Source organism: Miscanthus floridulus, chromosome 2 (genome assembly GCF_019320115.1).
Source record: "Miscanthus floridulus cultivar M001 chromosome 2, ASM1932011v1, whole genome shotgun sequence".
NCBI lineage: Eukaryota > Viridiplantae > Streptophyta > Magnoliopsida > Poales > Poaceae > Miscanthus > Miscanthus floridulus.
Window position 1 is genome coordinate 982,481 of NC_089581.1, and position 19,424 is coordinate 1,001,904.

The window sequence follows — 19,424 nt, forward strand, 5'->3', positions numbered from 1 at the left end:
ACCATTTTATTGAGGAGTGTAGGTTGTAGAGACCTCATGCTTGATCCCAACTTCATTACAATATGCTTTAATGTTTGTGTTGTCAAATTCTTTCCCATTGTCACTTCTTATCTTTTTGAGCTTCACTTCAAATTTATTTTTGTGCTCTCTTGGCAAACTTCTTGAAACATGCGGCCACTTTGGTCTTGTCATGAAGGAAGAACACCCAAGTGTATCTAGAGTAGTCATCAACTATCACAAGACAATAGAGATTACCTCCCAAACTCTTGTAAGTTGTTAGTCCAAATAGATCCATGTGAAGAAGTTCTAGCACTCTTGTTACTGGCATACAAGCTTTGGTTGGATGAGTGTTAGCAACTTGCATGCCGGCTTGACACGCACTACAAAGCTTGTCCTTCTTAAATTTCACATCCTTCAAACCTCTCACCAACTCATTCTTCATTAACTTCTTGAGTGAGCTCATCCCAATATATGCAAGTCTTCTATGCCAAAGCCACCCAAGTGATGTTTTGGTGAATAAGCATGTCTTCAAGTTTGCATCTTCGGAGGTGAAATCCACTAGATATAGGTTGTTGTATCTAAAGCCCTTGAATATAACTTGATCATCATCTTTCTTTGATACAACCACTTTCTTCTCGATGAATAAGCATTGAAAGCCAATATCACACAATTGTCCAACGGATAGCAAGTTGAAGCTTAATGAGGCAACATATAGCACATTTGATACTCAATGAGGCAACATATAGCACATTTGATATTAAGTGATCATTTGATATTGCAACTTTGCCCAACCCTTATACTTTGCCCTTTGAATTGTCACCAAATGTAATTATTTCTTGACCATCCACATCTTCATCTAGTGAGGTGAACATACGAGGATCACCGGTCATATGTTGAGTGCAACCACTATCAATAACCCAATGACTTCCACCGATCTTTAGTTCACCTACACACACAAGAGATCAAGCTTATTGTTTAGGGACCCAAACTTGATGAGGGCCCTTGACTTTCTCAACTAGTGACTTAGCAACCCAAATTTGCTTAGGCCTATTCTTGTTTGGTGGACCTAAGAACATGACTTTCATCTTTCCACTAGAATCATTTCTAAGCATGTAGTGAGCATTAAAAGCAAAATGGTCTAGCATGCTTGGATAAGGGTTGTGGTGGTAGAGTTTCACACTCATGAGCAAAGTGACCTTCTTGTCTATACTCAAAGCATCTTTTTGGCTTAGGCTTTGACTTGTGTTGTTGATGTTGAGGTTGAGCTTTCTTCTCTTGATTTGCCAAGAATCCAATATCACTTCTATCCATCTTCATCATGGTGTTCAGTAGTAGCTCACTTTAAAGATATTGACCTCTTGTGAACTTGCTCAAACCGGTCTTGAGATGTTCCTTCTCCAACTTGAGTTTCTTGTTTTCTTCTCTAAGTTCATCATGAGTTGATAGCCTCTCAAGATTCTTCTCTATCTTGAGCCTCTTGTTCTCTTCTCTAAGCATCTCATTCTCAAGAGCCATGTCATGATCATTGTCAATTGTCTCTAAGACAATTGTGTTGGTGGTTGCTAGCTTTTCAAGATCTTTCTTAAGCTTCTCATTCTTATTCTTGAGCTTGACATAATCATCATAGTTGTCGGACTCAACCACTTTCTTGCCTTTACTACTAGAACCTTGCTCAATGCTCTCAACAATCAAGTCATCACATGATGTGGCTATATCAATCTTAACAATATTGTTAGTAGCATCATGCGGCTCATTGGATAAATACTCATGAGAAAGCACTAGACTATCATGATTAACCTTGAGATTGGTATACTCTTCTTTTAGCAAGTTGTAACTAGTGATGAACTCATTGTGTATCTCCTCAAGTTTATCATGTTTTTCTCTAAGCTCCTTTTTAGAGGTTTTGTGCTCCTTGAGTGTAGATGACACAATTTTATTTTCTTCTCTAAGCTCATCACTAGCTTTTTTGGCTATGTCATACTTTGCTAAGAGTGAATCATTCTCAAGTTCTAGCTTCTTATTTTTAGCTCTTATCTTTCTAATGATTTTAGTGTATTGCTTTAGTAATTTGACAAGATCATCATAAGAAGGTGATTTAAATTCTTCATCACTATCACTACCATTCTCATCATCACTAGCATTGTCATCACCACTACTATCATCATCATTGTATACCTTTCGTTCATCCTTGACCATGAGGCATAGGTGTGTAGAGGATGATGACGGCGGTGGCGGTGGAGATAGTGAAGAACCAATCACAAAAGCATAGCCTTGAATGCCAAATCTTTCTTCTTGGTGGAAGAAGAGCCATCTTATGGAGTGATGTGCATGTACATCTCATGTGCATTGATCTTCCCCAATATTTGAGTTGGCATAGCGGTGGAAAGATCACCTTGATGAAGCACCGTCATAATATGCCTATGCTTGTCAATGGGGAGGACACTTAAGATCTTTCTCACAACATCAAATGGTTGCATTTGAGTGAGTCCAAGCCCATTAACCTCCTCTATAAGAACATTCAAGCGAGAATATATTTCATTAGCATTTTCACTAGAAAGCATTTCAAATGAATTAAGCTTCTTCATCACAAGGGGATAGCGTTCCTCACGCTCACTCTTGGTTCCCTCATGGAGCGCACAAATGTTCAACTATAGTGAATGGGCGTCTTTGTGGTTCCACACATGGTTAAAGACATCCTTGTAAAGACCTCTAAAAAGGGTGCTTCTAGCCTTTGCATTCCACTTCTTGTAGTGAACCTCATCACCTTGAAGATTGGCGGGATCCTTAGGTTTTGGGAAGCCTCGTGAGGTGGCTCTAAACACTCCAACATCTAAAGCCTCTATGTACGCCTCCATGCGAATTTTCCAATAAGGAAAATCATCTCCCTCAAAGACGGGAGGGGGTCCATCCCCGTGGGACATCTTGCTATAGGTGGTTAAGCTTAATTTAAGGAGCATGAGGCTCCGATACCAATTGAAAAGATCAAGATGCCCAATAGGGGGGGTGAATTGGGCTAATTCTAAATTTCTTGCAACAATTAAGCCCTACACTTAGCTCATTTCACCCTCTTATGCCTAAAAGTGTTTCTATTATTCTACTGCATAAAAGTTTTACACCCTAGGTTCTAATCCTACTCTAGGATGACAATTATAAGAATGTAAAGACATAAATTAAATTGCTCAAATATAAATGCTCAAAGTAAAGAGAGGGAGAGGAACACAGCGATGTTTTTCTGAGGTATTGGAGAGTCGCCACTCCCCACTAGTCCTTGTTGGAGCACCTGTGTAAGGGTGTAGCTTCCCCTTGATCTGCGCAAGGATCAAGTGCTCTCTACGGGCTGATTCTTTGACACTCCGTCATGATGAATCGTCCACAATTGCTCACACCATGACTTGGGTCATCTACAAGGTTCATCAGATGATCACCAACCTTTCAATCACCACCAAGCCATCTAGGTGATGGCGATCACCAAGAGTAACAAGTACAAACTCTCACTTGACTAAGACAAGCCTAATGAGAAAGGTGGATGCACCATGCTACTCCCTATGCACTAATGAGGTCCTTAATCTTGGATTCTCAAATCTCAATCACCCCACTAGGCTCTTGCACTCCCTTGCACTTCAAAGGTGTTTCTCAGCTAAACAAATGAGCAAGAGAGCTAAGTTGGACGAGTGGGAGATGTATCTATACCTCCCATTCAAAACATAAACGTTGGGGTCCAACTCAACATAATTCAAGCTGACCGGACACGCAGGTCAGTGTACCGCGGCTACAGTGCGTGAGAGCCAGTCAGAGTTGAATCAGTGTCCGGTCAGCTGTCTCCCTAGACACATCATTGCTACAGTTGCAACTGGCTACGTGTCCCATTACTTTTTGAATCAGTGTCTGGTCGCGACCAGTCCCTCTCTGCCGAGTGAAAGAACTGACCAGACTCTCACTTCTACGTCCGGTCATCACCAGACCAGCGTCCGGACAACAATTTGACTCTCCATTCACTTCCAATTCTAAATCCTTTGGGAATGAAGTTAGTTCCACTTGATCTTTGGGCTATCCCTGAGCTACCTAGTGCTAAGTTTGACAAGTGTGCACCACACCTAACACGTTAGACTCACCTAGGTTAAGCTACTAGTTCATACCTCTCTTAATAGTATGACCAAAGAAAAAATAAAGTTCTAAACTACTCTAAGTGTCTCTCCAACGCCAAACAACTCTTAGGACTAGTCCGTCCTTAACCTTGTCGTTCATCCTTTGAAAACTAGAACGATTTCCATCAACAGCGGCATGAAATCCATAATTGCCCAATCAATCATCATTACCATGACCTAACTTAAATTGCCTCTAGAAAACACACGTTAGTGACAGTAATCTTGTGTCATCATTAATCACCAAAACCCAACTAGGAGCCTAGATGCTTTCATGTATGCTTCAAATGTTTTACCTATTTCAGATGTATGTTCCAAGTATTTTATCTAGATATTACATATGTTGTTGTGGTTATACGCATATGTAGCAAACGTATGTTACAATTGTTTTAGTATGTTGCAGTAGGTGCTACTCGCCACATGCTTTGACTCGTGGGCACGTATGAGCTGCACGCACCCATCTAGCGCTGCATATCTCTGTCATGCGAACTAGCTCCAACAGTCGGATGTGCAGTAATGAGCGATCCGTGCCCAGACGGATGAGCACTCCCTGGCCAAAATGCATGCATGCATGCAGAGCACCAGAGCGGGCTAGCACCCAACGTACACAGAACTAGGCGCCCCTACACCACCAGGCTTGGTCCCCCAAGGTGGATAATGCAGCCTCTCTCTCTCGTATTGGGGTACACGTGATGTGCTCCATCTCTCTTGCATTGGGGAACGCGCGTTGTGCTCTCTCTCACACATTGGGGTACGCACGTTGTGCTCCCTCTCAGCTGGGCGGGGGCTCTCCTGGGCAGGCATAGCAGCAGGAGGAGGAGGCGGGGGCATAGCAGCACGAGGGCAGGCGCAGTAGCATGCACATGCGTTTAGACGCGCGTGTCCGTCCGGACATTCTGGCGCTAGCATGGCCCTTTGGTTTTCCTTCAGCATCCCATTAGCAAGCCTGATTACCTTTTTCGGTTGTCCTGGTGTGTCATTAGTTGCATTTTTTTTTTTGCCAATTTCTCTCTATTGAACCATCCACTTCTATAGTTGGGTCAAATATGCTTTATTTTGTGATGTGGTGTAGAGTGAGTTGCTAGGTTGATTCTTAGTGGTTGTCATAGTGAAGTTGTGGTCATCATCAAAATTTCCATGCTAAAACCTATGAAGCGATATGTTTCAACCGAGTTGCTTGTTAGGTCGTATTCGACTGAGTAGGCTTAGTGTTGCGTACATGACTACCGGAGCTGATAGTGATGTGGAGTTGTTAGTTGGTTGAGCGTTAAACCGTGTTTTAAGATCAGATTCCACTAAAAAAAATAGGCTCTTATTTGTCCTCTTGCTTTTACCACACTTTTGGAAGAAAATTACCATTGTAAGATCTAAAATAGGGACCACCATGTCTGTTTATTGTTTGAGCTCATGCATTGTCTTTTGTAGAATATCTGCTCCATGAAGAAAAAAGAAAAAAAAAGTTATATATCCGATTCAATTGCCGATTTGATATACTCTGTTGTTCAGAACTTGTGTGGTTGTTTTTTTAAATGATGAAAACCAGCCCTGCGCTTCTATTTATATTAGACAAATTCGGGAGAATGTTTAAAACTTGGTCATTTCCATTTGTTCCGTCGAGAAGATAGAAGGAAGGCCGGCCCACGGGACGCAGGCCCAGAACAGCGCGGTGGCCCCACTCACTCGTTTCGCCGCATCTGTGTGCGGTCCAACTCCCGGAAGAATTCAGCGTGCTGCCCTGCGCCCCTGCCTGCCTGCTTTGCTGTCGTGCTCGCGAGAGAGAGAGAGAGGAAAGAAAAAAAAAATCCGCCTCCGCCGCGGAAATCGGGTGGTCCAGAGGATGGGGGACGCCTACGCGAAGCGTGTGCTGCTCACCGCCGCCGGCGACGCCGTGTCCCGGGGGATCGCCTCTACTCTCGCCAAGCACGGCTGCAGGTAGCTGCCACCACTCCCCGTCCCCGCGCTTGTCGTCGCATGCGGCTCGGTTCTGACTCCGGTTGAAGATTGGTCTTATTGGGCGACGAGGGCGCGCTGGCCGCGACGGCGGAGGAGGCGCGGCGCTGCGGGGGCAGCGGAGGCGGAGGCGTCGAATTGGTGGGGCTGGACTTGGAAGCGTGCGGTGAGGCGGCGGCCGACGCGGCGGTGGATCGGGCCTGGCGCTGCTTCGCCGGACTGGATGCCTTCGTCAACTGCTACTCCTACGAGGGTATGAACGATTCGCATACAGACGTACTCGCCTGATGCCGTATGGACCATTGGTTTGCCTTTGCTTGTTTACCTTGAGCTCATTGCTTATGCCACAGTAAAAATCGTGAACGGGGATGCTCGTGGACTGTGGATTGAATTGCTAACGCTTTCAATTTCACTACGGCTTTTAACCAAGCGCGCCCCTTTAGCAAAAAAAAAAAAAAGAGAGAGAGAGAACTGTAGGAAACTGTGGGAGTGGGGACAATACAGGGTCCAGTGAACTGAATTTGCATCGTATATCATGGTTCAGAAATATCTCTGAACTGAACTACCCTGATAATTAAATTGATCCGTTACATAACTTGTGTCATATTACAGATATGTTGTCTTTTATTTTAATTGTCATGGGTCCAGCATGTGAGATGTTGCATCCTAAACAAACCAGAGGCTCTAGTGGTATCGCTAGTCTGAATGTAGTCTTAACACTGAAAACACCAGAACGAAATGCCAGTTTTGTCCACATTTATGTCCTGCTTCAGCCGATTCTTTTTTTAAATGTCCCATTACTGTGTGTGTTTGTGTGACCAGGGGAGGTGCAAGATTGTCTCAGTATAAGTGAAGATGAGTACAGGAAGACCATCAAAGTAAATGTGATAACACCTTGGTTTCTTATGAAGGCGATCACAAAGCGATTCCAGGATACAAAATCTGGTGGATCTATTGTGTTCTTGACTCAGATTATTGGTGCTGAGAGAGGGTTATATCCAGGTGCTGCAGCATATGGTACAAGCTTAGGAGCTATTCACCAATTGGTCCGAGTAAGTATCCTTGTCTACTACTTGGACGTGTGCCCTTTCTATATGCTTATTATGCTGACAGCTGCTGTTCTGTCCACATAAAACCCTGAAACTGATCATGTTGCAATGCTAAAAATTCCACATTGAAATGATCAACAAAGTTTGGACAAGTCAACTCTCATATGTCTATGAGTTTTTGCACCTTTAAATTGCACATAAAAACAGGAGGCAGTGGGTATGCAATTTGCCAAATCAGACATTACTAATTTCTCAATACTCCTTGATGCTACACATGCACACGAAAAATAGCATCTTCAATGGTGATTGTTTCAGGGACATGCAGGATAATATATATTTTTCCTTGTGTTCAGTTTAGTGCAACTGACCAAAGTACCAACCGAAGTACATATATGATATAATAAACGAATAGCTGGACCACACTAACATGGTAACAATTGGCTAAAGAAATTCAGACACCACCACCACCTCAGATGTACAACCTTGAATGTTCAGACAGTAGCAGCGGAGCAAAAGAAAGTAATAATACCAAAACCCTGAAAGGCTGAAACAACCCAGGCTCTTTATACAACCAATCGATTCAAGGAGCTGCTGCTGAATTCCACAGCCCACATACCATTTGGGCCTTTTCAACAATCTGCATCCATTAGGTTTCTGAATTTCTGAAAACACCGCTCAGTTCATATATGCCAAGGTGGAAAGGATGATGGAATGGTACCCCTGATTGTTCAGCTCAGGAAAAGCTTTCATAGACAGCCACTGAGTATAGAGGATCACTGAGACAAATTCTTGCATGGGAACACTTCGATACTACTCTAGAACAGCAGCAGGGGGACCTCTTGCAAATCATGTCCTGGTGGGAGGAGGCTGTTATCGTATTGCCCCTAACAGAGTGGAGACATTTCAACGGCATGGTCATATACACCTTTTGGAACCTCTGGAAAGAGAGAAACAGGCGCATATTCAACAACAACTCTGAATCAGTGATGCAAGTAGCAGCAAGGATCAAAGACAACATTGAGCAAAGAAGGAGAGCATTCGGCTAGAGGGGTTTAGCGTTTGGAGAGAGCCTATCCTTTTCCTGCTCCCCAGGGCTTGTATATGATTAACTCTTTTTACCCTCTTAATTGAAAGGCAGAGCTCCTGCCAATTTTTCACAAAAAAAAAAAAGTATAGAGGATCACTGTCTCTGTCTTTCTCAGGGTTAACCTCTGTATTGTTCAGTCCCGTTTCGTCTTTTGATTGCTACAACCAATTCTTGTCAATCTGAATCTTGCCCCTGTTTCAGCTGTCTGCAATGGAGCTTGGCAAGCACAAGATTAGGGTTAACGCAGCCTGTCGCGGCCTGCATCTGCAGGACAAGTTCCCCATCTCTGTGGGTAAGGAGAAGGCTGAGAAGGCAACAGCGGAGGTGATGCCCCTACGGAGATGGCTGGATCCGGAGAAGGACCTAGCGTCCACAGTGCTGTACCTGGTCGGGGACGAGTCCCGGTACATGACGGGCACAACCATATTCGTGGACGGTGCTCAGTCCATCGTCCGGCCGCGCATGCGCTCCTTCATGTAGAGACGAGGACATGGCGGTAAATGAGGACTCGTCGTGGATCGTTTTGTCGCAGCTCCGATCCTAGCGCCTGGCTCCTACGTTCTCGGCTCCTACTGATCAGTTTTAGTATTCGTGAGTCTGGATCGTCAGTGAAAGTTCTGTCTGATTTTTTAGAGGATTTAGTTAAATATGTAGGTCATCGATCTCTTGGTTTTTGTTTATAAGTATGCTGCTGCATTGTAGAATTGTATGAATTAACAGCTCTTCCATGTTACATTGTCTCTATCTAGCTTAAACACTGAAACTTAGATATATTACAACTATTGTTTGTTTATAACAATCCTTTGAGACATCTTAACATGGAAGTGTACCTTGTCCAATTCAACTGTCCTTGCTGCAATTCTGCTGGTTTCTTTTTGTCGGTCTTCAAATGAAAAATGTTCTGTCAGTTGGTAGCTTTCTATCAGTTGTTTTAACTCTGGAAAAATGTATGCTCTTGTAATGAGTTCTGAATTGGTTTAACTCTGAATTGGTTTAACTCTGTCAGTTCTGAAGGAAAAATGTCAGTTTTCAAATTGCTATTTAATAGATGGCCAATTTCAGTTAACATAAGGCCTAACAGTAACAACTATAAAATTTTAGTTAACAGGTGGCCAATTTCATTATAACTGAACCAGCAATAGATGCATTTCCAATCTCAACAAGAGTATCAAATCTCAGCAAACAATCTGCAGATATATATTTATAGATGCATTTTCAGAAACAATTTTTTTTCAGAAAGATCAGTGCCATATATAGCAGCTACTCCTTACAAGGTATCCAAACAATTTTAGAACCAAATAAGGAGTCTCTGGTAAAAGGTTAACTTAGCCCTCACTAATTTGTTAGTTCAGTTTTCAACTTGCTTAATTTCCTTAAAAACACATAATTTAAAAAAGCATGTATACATGTCATTGATTTCGGGTACCAATTACATTTGCTGTCCACCTTCATATATCCACGTGCCCTTACAACAACAAATAGAAAAGGAAAGATATTATAAACAAAATCACCAATGCATCCACCTTTTAACTAGTGGATTCAAACATCACCCAGAGTGAATAGTTCGCTAGCTAATATTAGCTATGAACTATGAGCCATGAGACCATTATTACCAATGGATTAGGACAGGGATAATATAACTCGCGACTTTGATTTTCTTTATTTATTTAATTTATTTATGTTGTGCAAAACACATAATAAATATTTCTCAAATAAAAAAACAAAATAGGACGGGATAGCTGATAGCTCCAACTCTGACTGTTGGTTGGTGGTACTAAGCGTGTGTTTAGTTCCCTGAATTTGGGAATTTGGGTTATTGTAGCACTTTCGTTTTTATTTGGTAAATAATATTCAATCATGGACTAATTAGACTCAAAACGTTCGTCTCGCAATTTCCAACTAAACTGTGTAATTAGTTTTTTTTCGTCTACATTTAATGCTCCATGCATGTATCGCAAGATTCGATGTGATGACTACAATAGCACTTTTTGAAAATTTAGGGTGGGAACTAAACACGCGGTAAACTTCGGCACGCTTATTCAGTCGTTGTCGTCGTCGATGATTGATCTGCTCACTACTACGCTGCGCGGCGCTGGTATTTAGTGGGCACCACCACCAGCGGCGTCTTCCGGTGGAACGTGAGCGCGCCAGTCTCCTCCATGCTGACGTCCTCCGGCTTCATCCCCGCCGGCAGCGCCCAGTCGAAGCAGTAGAGCAGGTTGGCCAGGGTGAAGGTGACGTTGGTCTCGCCCATGGCTAGGCCCGGGCAGATCCGGCGGCCGGCCCTGAACGGTACCAGCTCGAAGTGCGAGCCGTAGTAGTCGACGTCGCTCCCCACGAAGCGGTCCGGGTTGAACTCCTCGGGCGCCGGCCAGCTCGCCGGGTCCCTGCCGATGGCCCACGCGTTGACGAACACGCGCGTGTTGGCCGGCACGTCGTAGCCGCAGATGGTGGTGTCCCGCATCGTCTCCCGAGGCACCAGCAGCGTCGCCGGCGGGTGCAGCCGCAGCGTCTCCTTGACCACCATCTTCAGATACGGGATCTTGGCGGCGTCTTCGGAGTCGACGCGCGGCTTGTTGTCGCCCACGGCGGCCCGCACCTGGGCCTGCGCCTTCCTCAGCACCTGCGGCTTGCGCATCAGCTCCGACATGGCCCACAGGATGGTGACCGAGCTGGTGTCGATGGCGCCGATGAAGGTGTCGAGGACGATGGCCTTGACGTGGTCCCTGGTGAAGCGGAGCGTGCCGTCGTGCTCCTTGCACAGGTTGATGAGGACGTCGACGAGGTCGCCGCCGTTTTCGGGCACGGGGCGCGCCGGGTCCACGTGTGTTAGATAATCTACGATTACCGTTTGTTTGTGTGAACAAATAGCAGGAGAAGGTGGTATTGAAAAGGCTCCCTGCTTTGTAGAGGCAAGCGCTGAACAGCTTATTTGTTGAACTGTAGCCATATATAAAGACAGACGCATAAGTTAGTCTTGTTGTGTTATCTGGTTACTGTTGCGGTATGCGCGCTGTACTGGGACTAGATGTATAGAGTTGTATATATAGTTTGTCACTGCAATTTAACAAAGAGAGTTTAGATTTGCCATCTCCTATACAGGACTCCGCCAACGCGGGTGCTTGTACTGTGTGTGCTCTCTGTTCTTCAACCTCTAGCCATAGTATATGTGGTCGGATAGCCTTGGTCGTGCTCGGCCGTGGTCGGCAAAACTGGTGAGTGGTCGACTCACCTGAGCCGGTGATCCTGTGGGCTAACAAGTGGTATCAGAGCCGTCGCCGGATTAACCGCTGGCGATGACGAACGGTTCGGAGATGGGCGACAGCAGTGGCACTGCTGTGGCTGCCCAGCCATAACCGGATGTCGTTGTTTGCACGGTGCCGGAGGTCTATGGCACCAGTTGGCCGACGTTGACTCGCACCAACTATGGAGAGTGGTCGGTGACCATGAAGGTCAAGCTCAGAGCCCGACGGTTCTAGAATGATGTTGCCAAGGGCACCGACAATAAGGAAGATGACATATCAGCGTTGGAGGCTATTCTCGCTGCTGTACCGGCGGAGTACAGGGAGCCATTGGGGGCGAAGAGCCCTGCTAAGGATGCGTGGGAGGCTATTGCGGCGATACGTGTCGGTTCCGACCGCGCAAAGAAGGCGACGACCCAGCTTCTGAAACAGGAGTACGCCAACCTCAAGTTCAAAGATGGTGAAACGGTGGAGGACTTCTCCCTCCACCTACAGACGCTCATCAGCAAGCTGAAGAGCCACGACGTCACCATCGATGAAGAGGAGGCGATCTCCAAGTACCTCCACTCCATGTCGACAAAGTACATCCAAATCGCTCTCTCTATAGAGACGATGCTGGACTTGTCTACCCTCAGCATTGAGGATGTGACAGGTCATCTACGGGCGGTGGACGAGCGCCTGGAGCAGGCGACAGCAACGAAGGACAGTGGCAAACTGCTGCTGATGGAAGAGGAGTGGGCTACTCAGAGGAACTTCGGGAAGGCAGCCTCCTCCAGCCACGGTGGAGATGGCAAGTGCCGCGACAAGGCTTCTTCGGAGAAGAAGAAGCAGGTCGACCCCAACGTCTATCGGCGCTGCGAGAAGACAGGCCATTGGGCACGGGAGTGCCCAAATCGTAAGCAGAAGAAGAAGACTGAGGTTCATCTAGCGCAAGCTGATGATGATGATGAAGCCACTATCCTGATGGCGACGTTTTGTGTACTACACGACGTCGAGGTCGAGGAGAAGGAAGAGACGACGACGGTGGAAGAACCTGGGAAGGTCCTGAAGACTGTCAACCTCAATGAACCACGTGTCCAAGTCTACCTCGGACGTATGGGCGTCGACTAGGAGCAGCAGTGGTATCTGGACTCTGGTGCCAGCAACCACATGACGGGCTCTAAGGTATTATTCTCCAAGCTCGACGACGATGTTACCGGTACGGTGAAGTTTGGTGACGTCTCAATGGTGGCAATCCAAGGGCACGACATCATCATCTTCAGATGCCAGAACGGGGAGCACCACGCGCTAATGGATGTATATTACATCCCACAACTATGTTCAAGCATCATCAACATTGGTTAGCTGGACGAGCGCGGTTGCGAGGTACTGATCAAGGACGGAGTCCTTAGGATCAGGGACTGGGAGCAGCGACTTCTTGCTAAGGTGAAGAGGTCCCTGAATCGGTTGTACCTACTCGACCCAAAGGTAGAGCAGCCGGTGTGCCTGGCGGCAAGGCACACCGAGGAGCCGTGTTTGTGGCATGCCCGGTTCGGACATCTCAGCTTCGACACGCTTGGTCGGCTGGAGAAGATGGTCCGAGGGCTACCCCACATCAAAGCATAGAGGCAAGCTGTGTGACAGCTGCCTGATCGGGAAGCAGAGGAGGCTACCATTCCCAAAGGCGGCCAAGTATCGCGTGAAAGACGCTCTCGAGCTCGTCCATGATGACCTATGCGAGTTGATCACACCAGCTACAAACGGTGATTGGTGGTACATCCTCCTGCTCGTGGATGGTTGCAGTCGCTACATGTGGCTGCAACTCCTGACGAGCAAGGACGAAGCGGCGGCGGCGATCAAGAAGTTCAAGATGCGCACGGAGACCGAGAGCGGCAAGAAGCTCCACGTGCTGAGGACTGATCGCGGCGGCGAATTCACTTCGGTGGAGTTCGCTGCGTACTGCGTGGATCAGGGTGTGGTGCGACACCACACCACGCCATACTCGCCACAACAGAATGGCATGGTGGAGAGACAGAACCAGACGGTGGTCGGTATGGCTCGATCCATGATGAAGGCCAAAGGCATGCTGACAAGGTTCTAGGGTGAGGCGGTGACCACGGCGGTGTTCATCCTCAACCGCGCTCCGACCAAGGCCCTGACGGGCAAAACACCGTTCGAAGCTTGGTACCGAGCATGTCCTTCCTCCGGACATTCGGCTGTATCGGCCACATCAGGAAGACAAAGCTGATCCTCACCAAGCTGGAGGACAGGAGCACATTGATGGTGTTCCTGGGCTACGCAGAGGGTACCAAGGCGTACTGGCTCTATGACCCACGCGGAGACAAGGTACTTGTCTCACGCGGCGTCATGTTCGACGAGAAGACAACTTGGGACTAGACCAGTCCGAGCATGGGGGAAGCTGGCGGCTTCACCAGCACCTTAGTTGTCGAGCACCTGATCATCCACAGTGGTGGAGATGCTGGGGAAGAGGTGCCAAGCACTCCAGCAGCAGAGCCGAGCACTCCTAGGGCAGTGCCGAGCACTTCGGGAGGGATGCTGAGCACGCCAGGAGTGGAGCCAGGAGGTTCTGCAGCGGTGGCGACCACTCTAGGATGGGTGCCGAGCACTCCCGTGGCAGAGCCAAGAGGTCTTGCAGTGGTGCCAACCACTCCAAGACTGAGGTTGAGCACTCCTACAGTGGTGCCGAGCACTGCAGGAGTAGTGACGAACTGTTAGAAGTAGTGCTGAGCACTACAACCGGGGTGCCGAGCACTCCAGGTGTTGTGCCGAGCACTACGGCGGAACAGGGAACTCCATCAACACTGATCGAGTTTGCCTCACCTCCAAGTGACATCACAGAGTTTGTGGATGCCTTCCACAAAGGTGAGGAGGTGTTGTTCTGCATGCTGGACAACATCGTCGGTAGCACAGGGCCCTCAGGCCTGGTTGGTAGGCTTCTTAATGATCAAGAGCTGCTGCTCGTTAGTGTAGAGGAACCACCCATGTTCGCACTGGCCGAGCATGACAGAAACTAGCGATGGGCGATGCTGGAGGAGATGAAGGCGATTAAGGAAAATGAGACATGGCAGCTCGACGATCCACCTCTAGGATGCCGTCCGATCAGCCTAAAGTGGGTGTATAAGGTCAAGCAGGACGAGCTCGGCGCCATTGTCAAGCCCAAGGCATGCCTCGTCGCCCAAGGCTTTGTTCAGCGCGAGGGCATAGACTTCGAGGAGGTCTTTGCATCAGTAGCATGCATGGAGTCTGTCCGTTTGCTACTAGCCTTGGCAGCAGCAAAGGACTGGCGCGTCCATCACTTGGACGTTAAATCGGCCTTCCTCAATGGCGAGCTGGCAGAGACGGTCTTTGTCAGTCAACCTCCAGTTTTTGCCATCAAGGGAGAAGAGCACAGGGTGCTCCAACTGCGCAATGCGCTCTACGGGCTACGGGAGGCCCCACGAGCATGGAACGCCAAGCATGACGCCACCCTGGGTGAGCTTGGGTTTCAACAGTGCGCAACCGAGCACGCGCTCTACACGCGGCGATGGGGGAAGGAGGAGCTCATCGTCGGCGTGTTTGTGGATGACTTGATTATCACCAGCGCACACACTGAGGACATCAACAGCTTCAATCGCGAGATGGCGGCTTATTTTCGAATGAGCGATCTCGTCGCACTCTCCTACTACCTTGGCATCGAGGTGAGACAGGGGAAGGAGGAACTCACGCTTGGTCAAAGCGCGTATGCCTCGAAGCTATTGGAGCGGAGCGGCATGGCTGAGTGCAAGCCATGCATGACTCTGATGGAGGAGCGGCTAAAGCTAACAAAGGCCAGCACCACGACAAAGGTGGATGCAACACTCTACTAGAGCATCGTCGTCGGTCTATGCTACCTAGTCCATACGAGGTCGGACATTGCGTTCGCCGTGGGCTATGTCAGTCGCTTCATGGAGGATCCAAGAGAGGATCACTGGGCTGTGGTGAAGCGGCTACTGCGCTACGTCAAGAGGATGGTAGATCATGGGATCATCTTCCCAAAGACCGACTGGAGTAGGCTGCAGCTCACTGTGTTCAGTGATGCAAACATGGCGGGGGACATCGACGGACGACGAAGCACCTCTAGCGTGCTCGTCTTCCTTGGGTCGGCTCCAATTTCATGGTTGTCGCTGAAACAGAAGGTGGTGGCGCTATCTATGTGCGAGGAAGAGTACGTAGCGGTGGCCACAGCGTCATGCCAAGTTGTGTGGCTACACCGGCTGCTGGGTGAGCTGACCGGTGCAGAAGCTCACCCACCAGCACTGATAGTGGACAACCAGCCTGCCATCGCCCTCATGAAGAATCCGGTTCTACATGACCAGAGCAAACACATCGACATGAAGTTTCACTTCCTCAGGGACTATGTCGATGGAGGGCAGATCATCATCGAGTTCGTCGAAACTAGTCGGCAACTCGTGGACATCCTCATCAAGCCGCTCGGGCGCCTTCGACTCATGGAGCTAAAGGAGATGATCGGCATGGAGGGGGTACAAGGGATAGCAGTAGGATTAGGGGAAGAATTGTTAGATAATCTACTGCTTCCTTGTGTGAACACACAACTAGGGAAGGTGGTGCCGAAAAAGCTCCCTGATGTGGTACTATAGCCGCTGTAGAGGCAGGCGTCGAATGGCTCACCTGTCGACTATAGCCACATGCAGGGATAGGCGCATAAGTCAGTCCTGTTGTATTATCTAGTTACTGTTGCAGCATGGGCATTGTACTAGGACTAGATGGATAGAGTTGTATATATAGTTTGCCACTGTAACTCAACAAAGAGAGTTCAGATTTGCCATCTCCTATACAGGGCTCCAGCCAACGCTGGTGCTTGTACTGTGTGTGTATGCTCTGTTCTCCCTCTTCTTCAACCTCTAGCCATAGTGTGTGTGGTCGAACAGCCTCGGTCGTGCTTGGCCATGGTCGGCAAGACTGGTGAGTGGTCGACTCACCTAAGCGGGTGATCCTGTGGGCTAATAATGTCCTGGTCAATGACCTTCTTGAAGAAGACGTCGAGCTCATTGAAGATGCGCTCGCGGGGGGCGAGGAAGCCCGTGAGGCAGTCGGCGAGGCGGCCAGCGGCGTTGGGGAAGAAGTCCTCGGCGGAGAAGCTGGCCATCATGTCCATGGCGTCATCCAGCATATGCTGGAAGCACTCCTTTGTGCGCGAACTGCTTGGAGGCGTAGATGTTCCCGAACGCGACGGTGCAGATGATGCCATCGGTGAGGGCGAAGACGTGGTCGTTGAGGATGACGGGGGGCTTGTACGTGGTGGCGCGGTCGATGTCGACGACGAGCCTGTCCATCTCCTGCTCACGCGCGTAGCAGGTAGCCTTGACGCGGCGCATGCTAAGGAGCTCAAGCGCGAAGAGCTTGCGCATCTCGCGCCAGTACTCGACGTAGGGCACGAAGCCGACATTCTTGAGGTCGTAGGAGAGGCGCTTGGGCCCCGGCGATGCAGGGTGGCTACAGCAGTCGACGTCGTGCACCTTGAGCACCTTCCGGGGCCGCCTCCGCGCTGGACACCACCATCGTCGGCACCGTGCCCAGCCGCAACTGCATCATGGGGCCATACCGCCACGCCAGCTCATGGAGGTTCTTGTGCGGTAGCGGGCCCAGCAGGTGCAGGTTGCCCAGGATCGGCAGCTACGTGGGGCCCGACGGTAGCCGCGGCGCCCCGTCCTTGCCGCTCCTGCTCCTGTTTCTGCTCCTGCTGGTGAGGAGGTAGGACACCAGCAACACAGGGAGGAGGGCCAGGAGGCCCATCTGCCACTGCCGCGGCACGCTACCGCCGAGGAGCTAGGAGGGGAGCAGTGGGGTGGCGGTGGCCATTGTTGCTCAAGCCCCTTGGCGTGTGGGCGACGACTGTGGAGTGTCAAGTGTGAGCTGCTTATCTTTGCTTTGCTTCGCTTTGCTGGCTGATTCGTGGGCATAATCAGTGGCAAAGTTGAAGAAAATTGAGGGGGTGCAACTAAAAAACTGAGTGATTAAGAAATCTATGTCCTTGCATTTTCGAAACGATGAACCATGGTGTTATTTTTTACTTTCGTCGTCTCTTCTTTCTCCACATGGCAAATAAGGCAATTATTCATAAATTTAGGATATGTCTAGGTGACATTAAGTTGTTTTGGCCTCTTCTGTCAACTGAATTTTTTCCATGCACTTACATCGTCTTCTAGCTATATTTACACTGTCTTATTGCTATATTTACAATGATTTATTCAGTGTAATTTATTGAACAGAGTGATATAATTTGGAAATAACACAAATATATACCAAAATTTTCAAACAAAATTACAAATTTTTTCTATGAATTCCAGATATCGGACAAATATATATCAAATTGTTCACAAATATCATCAGCTTTTTCACAAACTTACAAATTTACAAATTTTTCTATAGTGAGAAGCGTGCATGACGAACTGCATGCGACGTGTCCTGGATCGGATCTCCTGCGTGCACACGCCCAGCCAGCAGGCATGGCGGCCGCTGCTCCACTTTTGCCACATACTACGCGCGCACGGATGATGGATGCATACACCTAACATTGGCGGACGCATCGGACGGCCTGGGCCATCGGCCGACGGCAACGAACGGTCCAAAAATCAATTGATACAAGCTCCTAAATTAACCGGTTCATAGATAGCAATACTGTAAATTTATCATCAATGTGATTGCATAAAGTTGTTTTCACAATCATTATGCCTGAAAAAAATCCTCTCAATTATCTATCACGTTTTTAGTCTCCACCATTCTCTGAGAATCTTGCTTGTAATTCTCGGCATTATTGGCACTATCAGTCAGGCTCTGGTGTTTTTGTTTTGGATGGAAAACCATTCCATCAGCCTAATAAAAGAACATATAAATTTGTACTCAAACACATATAGCTAGCCTAACACTGTAGACCATTGTAAAAGTAAAACAATAACCAGTTATAGCTTTATGCCCGCATTGGAACGCATGAATTTTGTAGAAAGTGTATAATAATTTTAGAAACACTTTATTTTTCACAGGAAAAATGTAGCAACGGAAAAAAAATCTCATATTACAAAGGGACCTAATTTGTACATAAAATCAGATTAATTAAGAAAGACAAAAAAAGGCATGGCTGCATGGGAGCATCTAATTTAGTTTCATACCGGCTTAAATCCTTGATGCTTGTTGGGTGTTGGCCTGTTGGGTAGCCAGAGCACTCCAGCGACGGAGTCAGTCCTAGGCTCGTAGCTGGATAGCTGCGGCCTACAGAGTAGCCGGCCTCCGGGTGACGCCGTGACGGCAATCTTCGCTGGATGCGCAAGAGCGAGGCAAGGGCACCGTTGGCCTAGAGAAGCTAGAAGCCGAGAGGACGGAACGACGCAAACTTGCTGAAACGGAACGACGGAAGATGGAACGACGTATCACAATAACAGCCGGAGGTTACGAGAAACAATCGATCTTGTAGTTCTAGACCTTCCTTAATCGAAGTTGCGGGTTGGGCCGCTGGGCTGTGGGGGGTGCAGTCTATTGGACTTTGGGGGTGCATAAAGGGTCAAAATCTGAGTACTATAACTTGAAAAGAAAAATCAGGGTGGTGCATGTGCACCCACGGTCGGGCTTCGCCCCTAGGCATAATATAGTAGTAAGGAGCTTGCAGGCTCGCAGGCTCTGGGGTGGTTGGGGTTGTGGTTGGTACGGTGTTGGTGCGACGACGAGCACATGCATGGAACACTAATCTCAAAAAGGATCTGGGATTCGACAGAGATAGTCTGAATTTCGGCAAGATTCGTCCATTTCAGTTAGGTCTAAAACGAATTTTGTGTTTCAAATCTCGAAAATTCAACGAAATTGAGTCTGAAATTGGACCGAAATTTCCCAAAATTTGTCCATTTCGGTTGGGACCGAATTTTTTTCCAAAATGAATCCCAGAACCTTTCAAGTGGTAGTTGGGGATCCATTTGCCGATCGAGTC

General features: G+C 47.9%; 1 protein-coding gene and 2 pseudogenes across 1 annotated transcript; 1 reads left to right on the forward strand and 2 right to left on the reverse strand.

Moving 5' to 3' along the window:
* Positions 1–1,341: 1,341 nt before the first annotated feature.
* Positions 1,342–2,196, reverse strand: LOC136513800 (uncharacterized). The gene is made up of 2 exons (XM_066507775.1): positions 1,798–2,196; positions 1,342–1,608 (listed from the first exon to the last, which is right to left on the reverse strand). The coding sequence occupies exons 1-2, from the start codon at positions 2,194–2,196 to the stop codon at positions 1,342–1,344; spliced, it is 666 nt and encodes a 221-aa protein (XP_066363872.1).
* Positions 2,197–5,879: 3,683 nt separating this feature from the next.
* On the forward strand, positions 5,880–9,039 carry LOC136537576 (uncharacterized; annotated as a pseudogene).
* A 1,266-nt stretch (positions 9,040–10,305) lies between these two features.
* LOC136537577 (4-hydroxyphenylacetaldehyde oxime monooxygenase-like) lies at positions 10,306–17,308 on the reverse strand (annotated as a pseudogene).
* Positions 17,309–19,424: the final 2,116 nt, after the last annotated feature.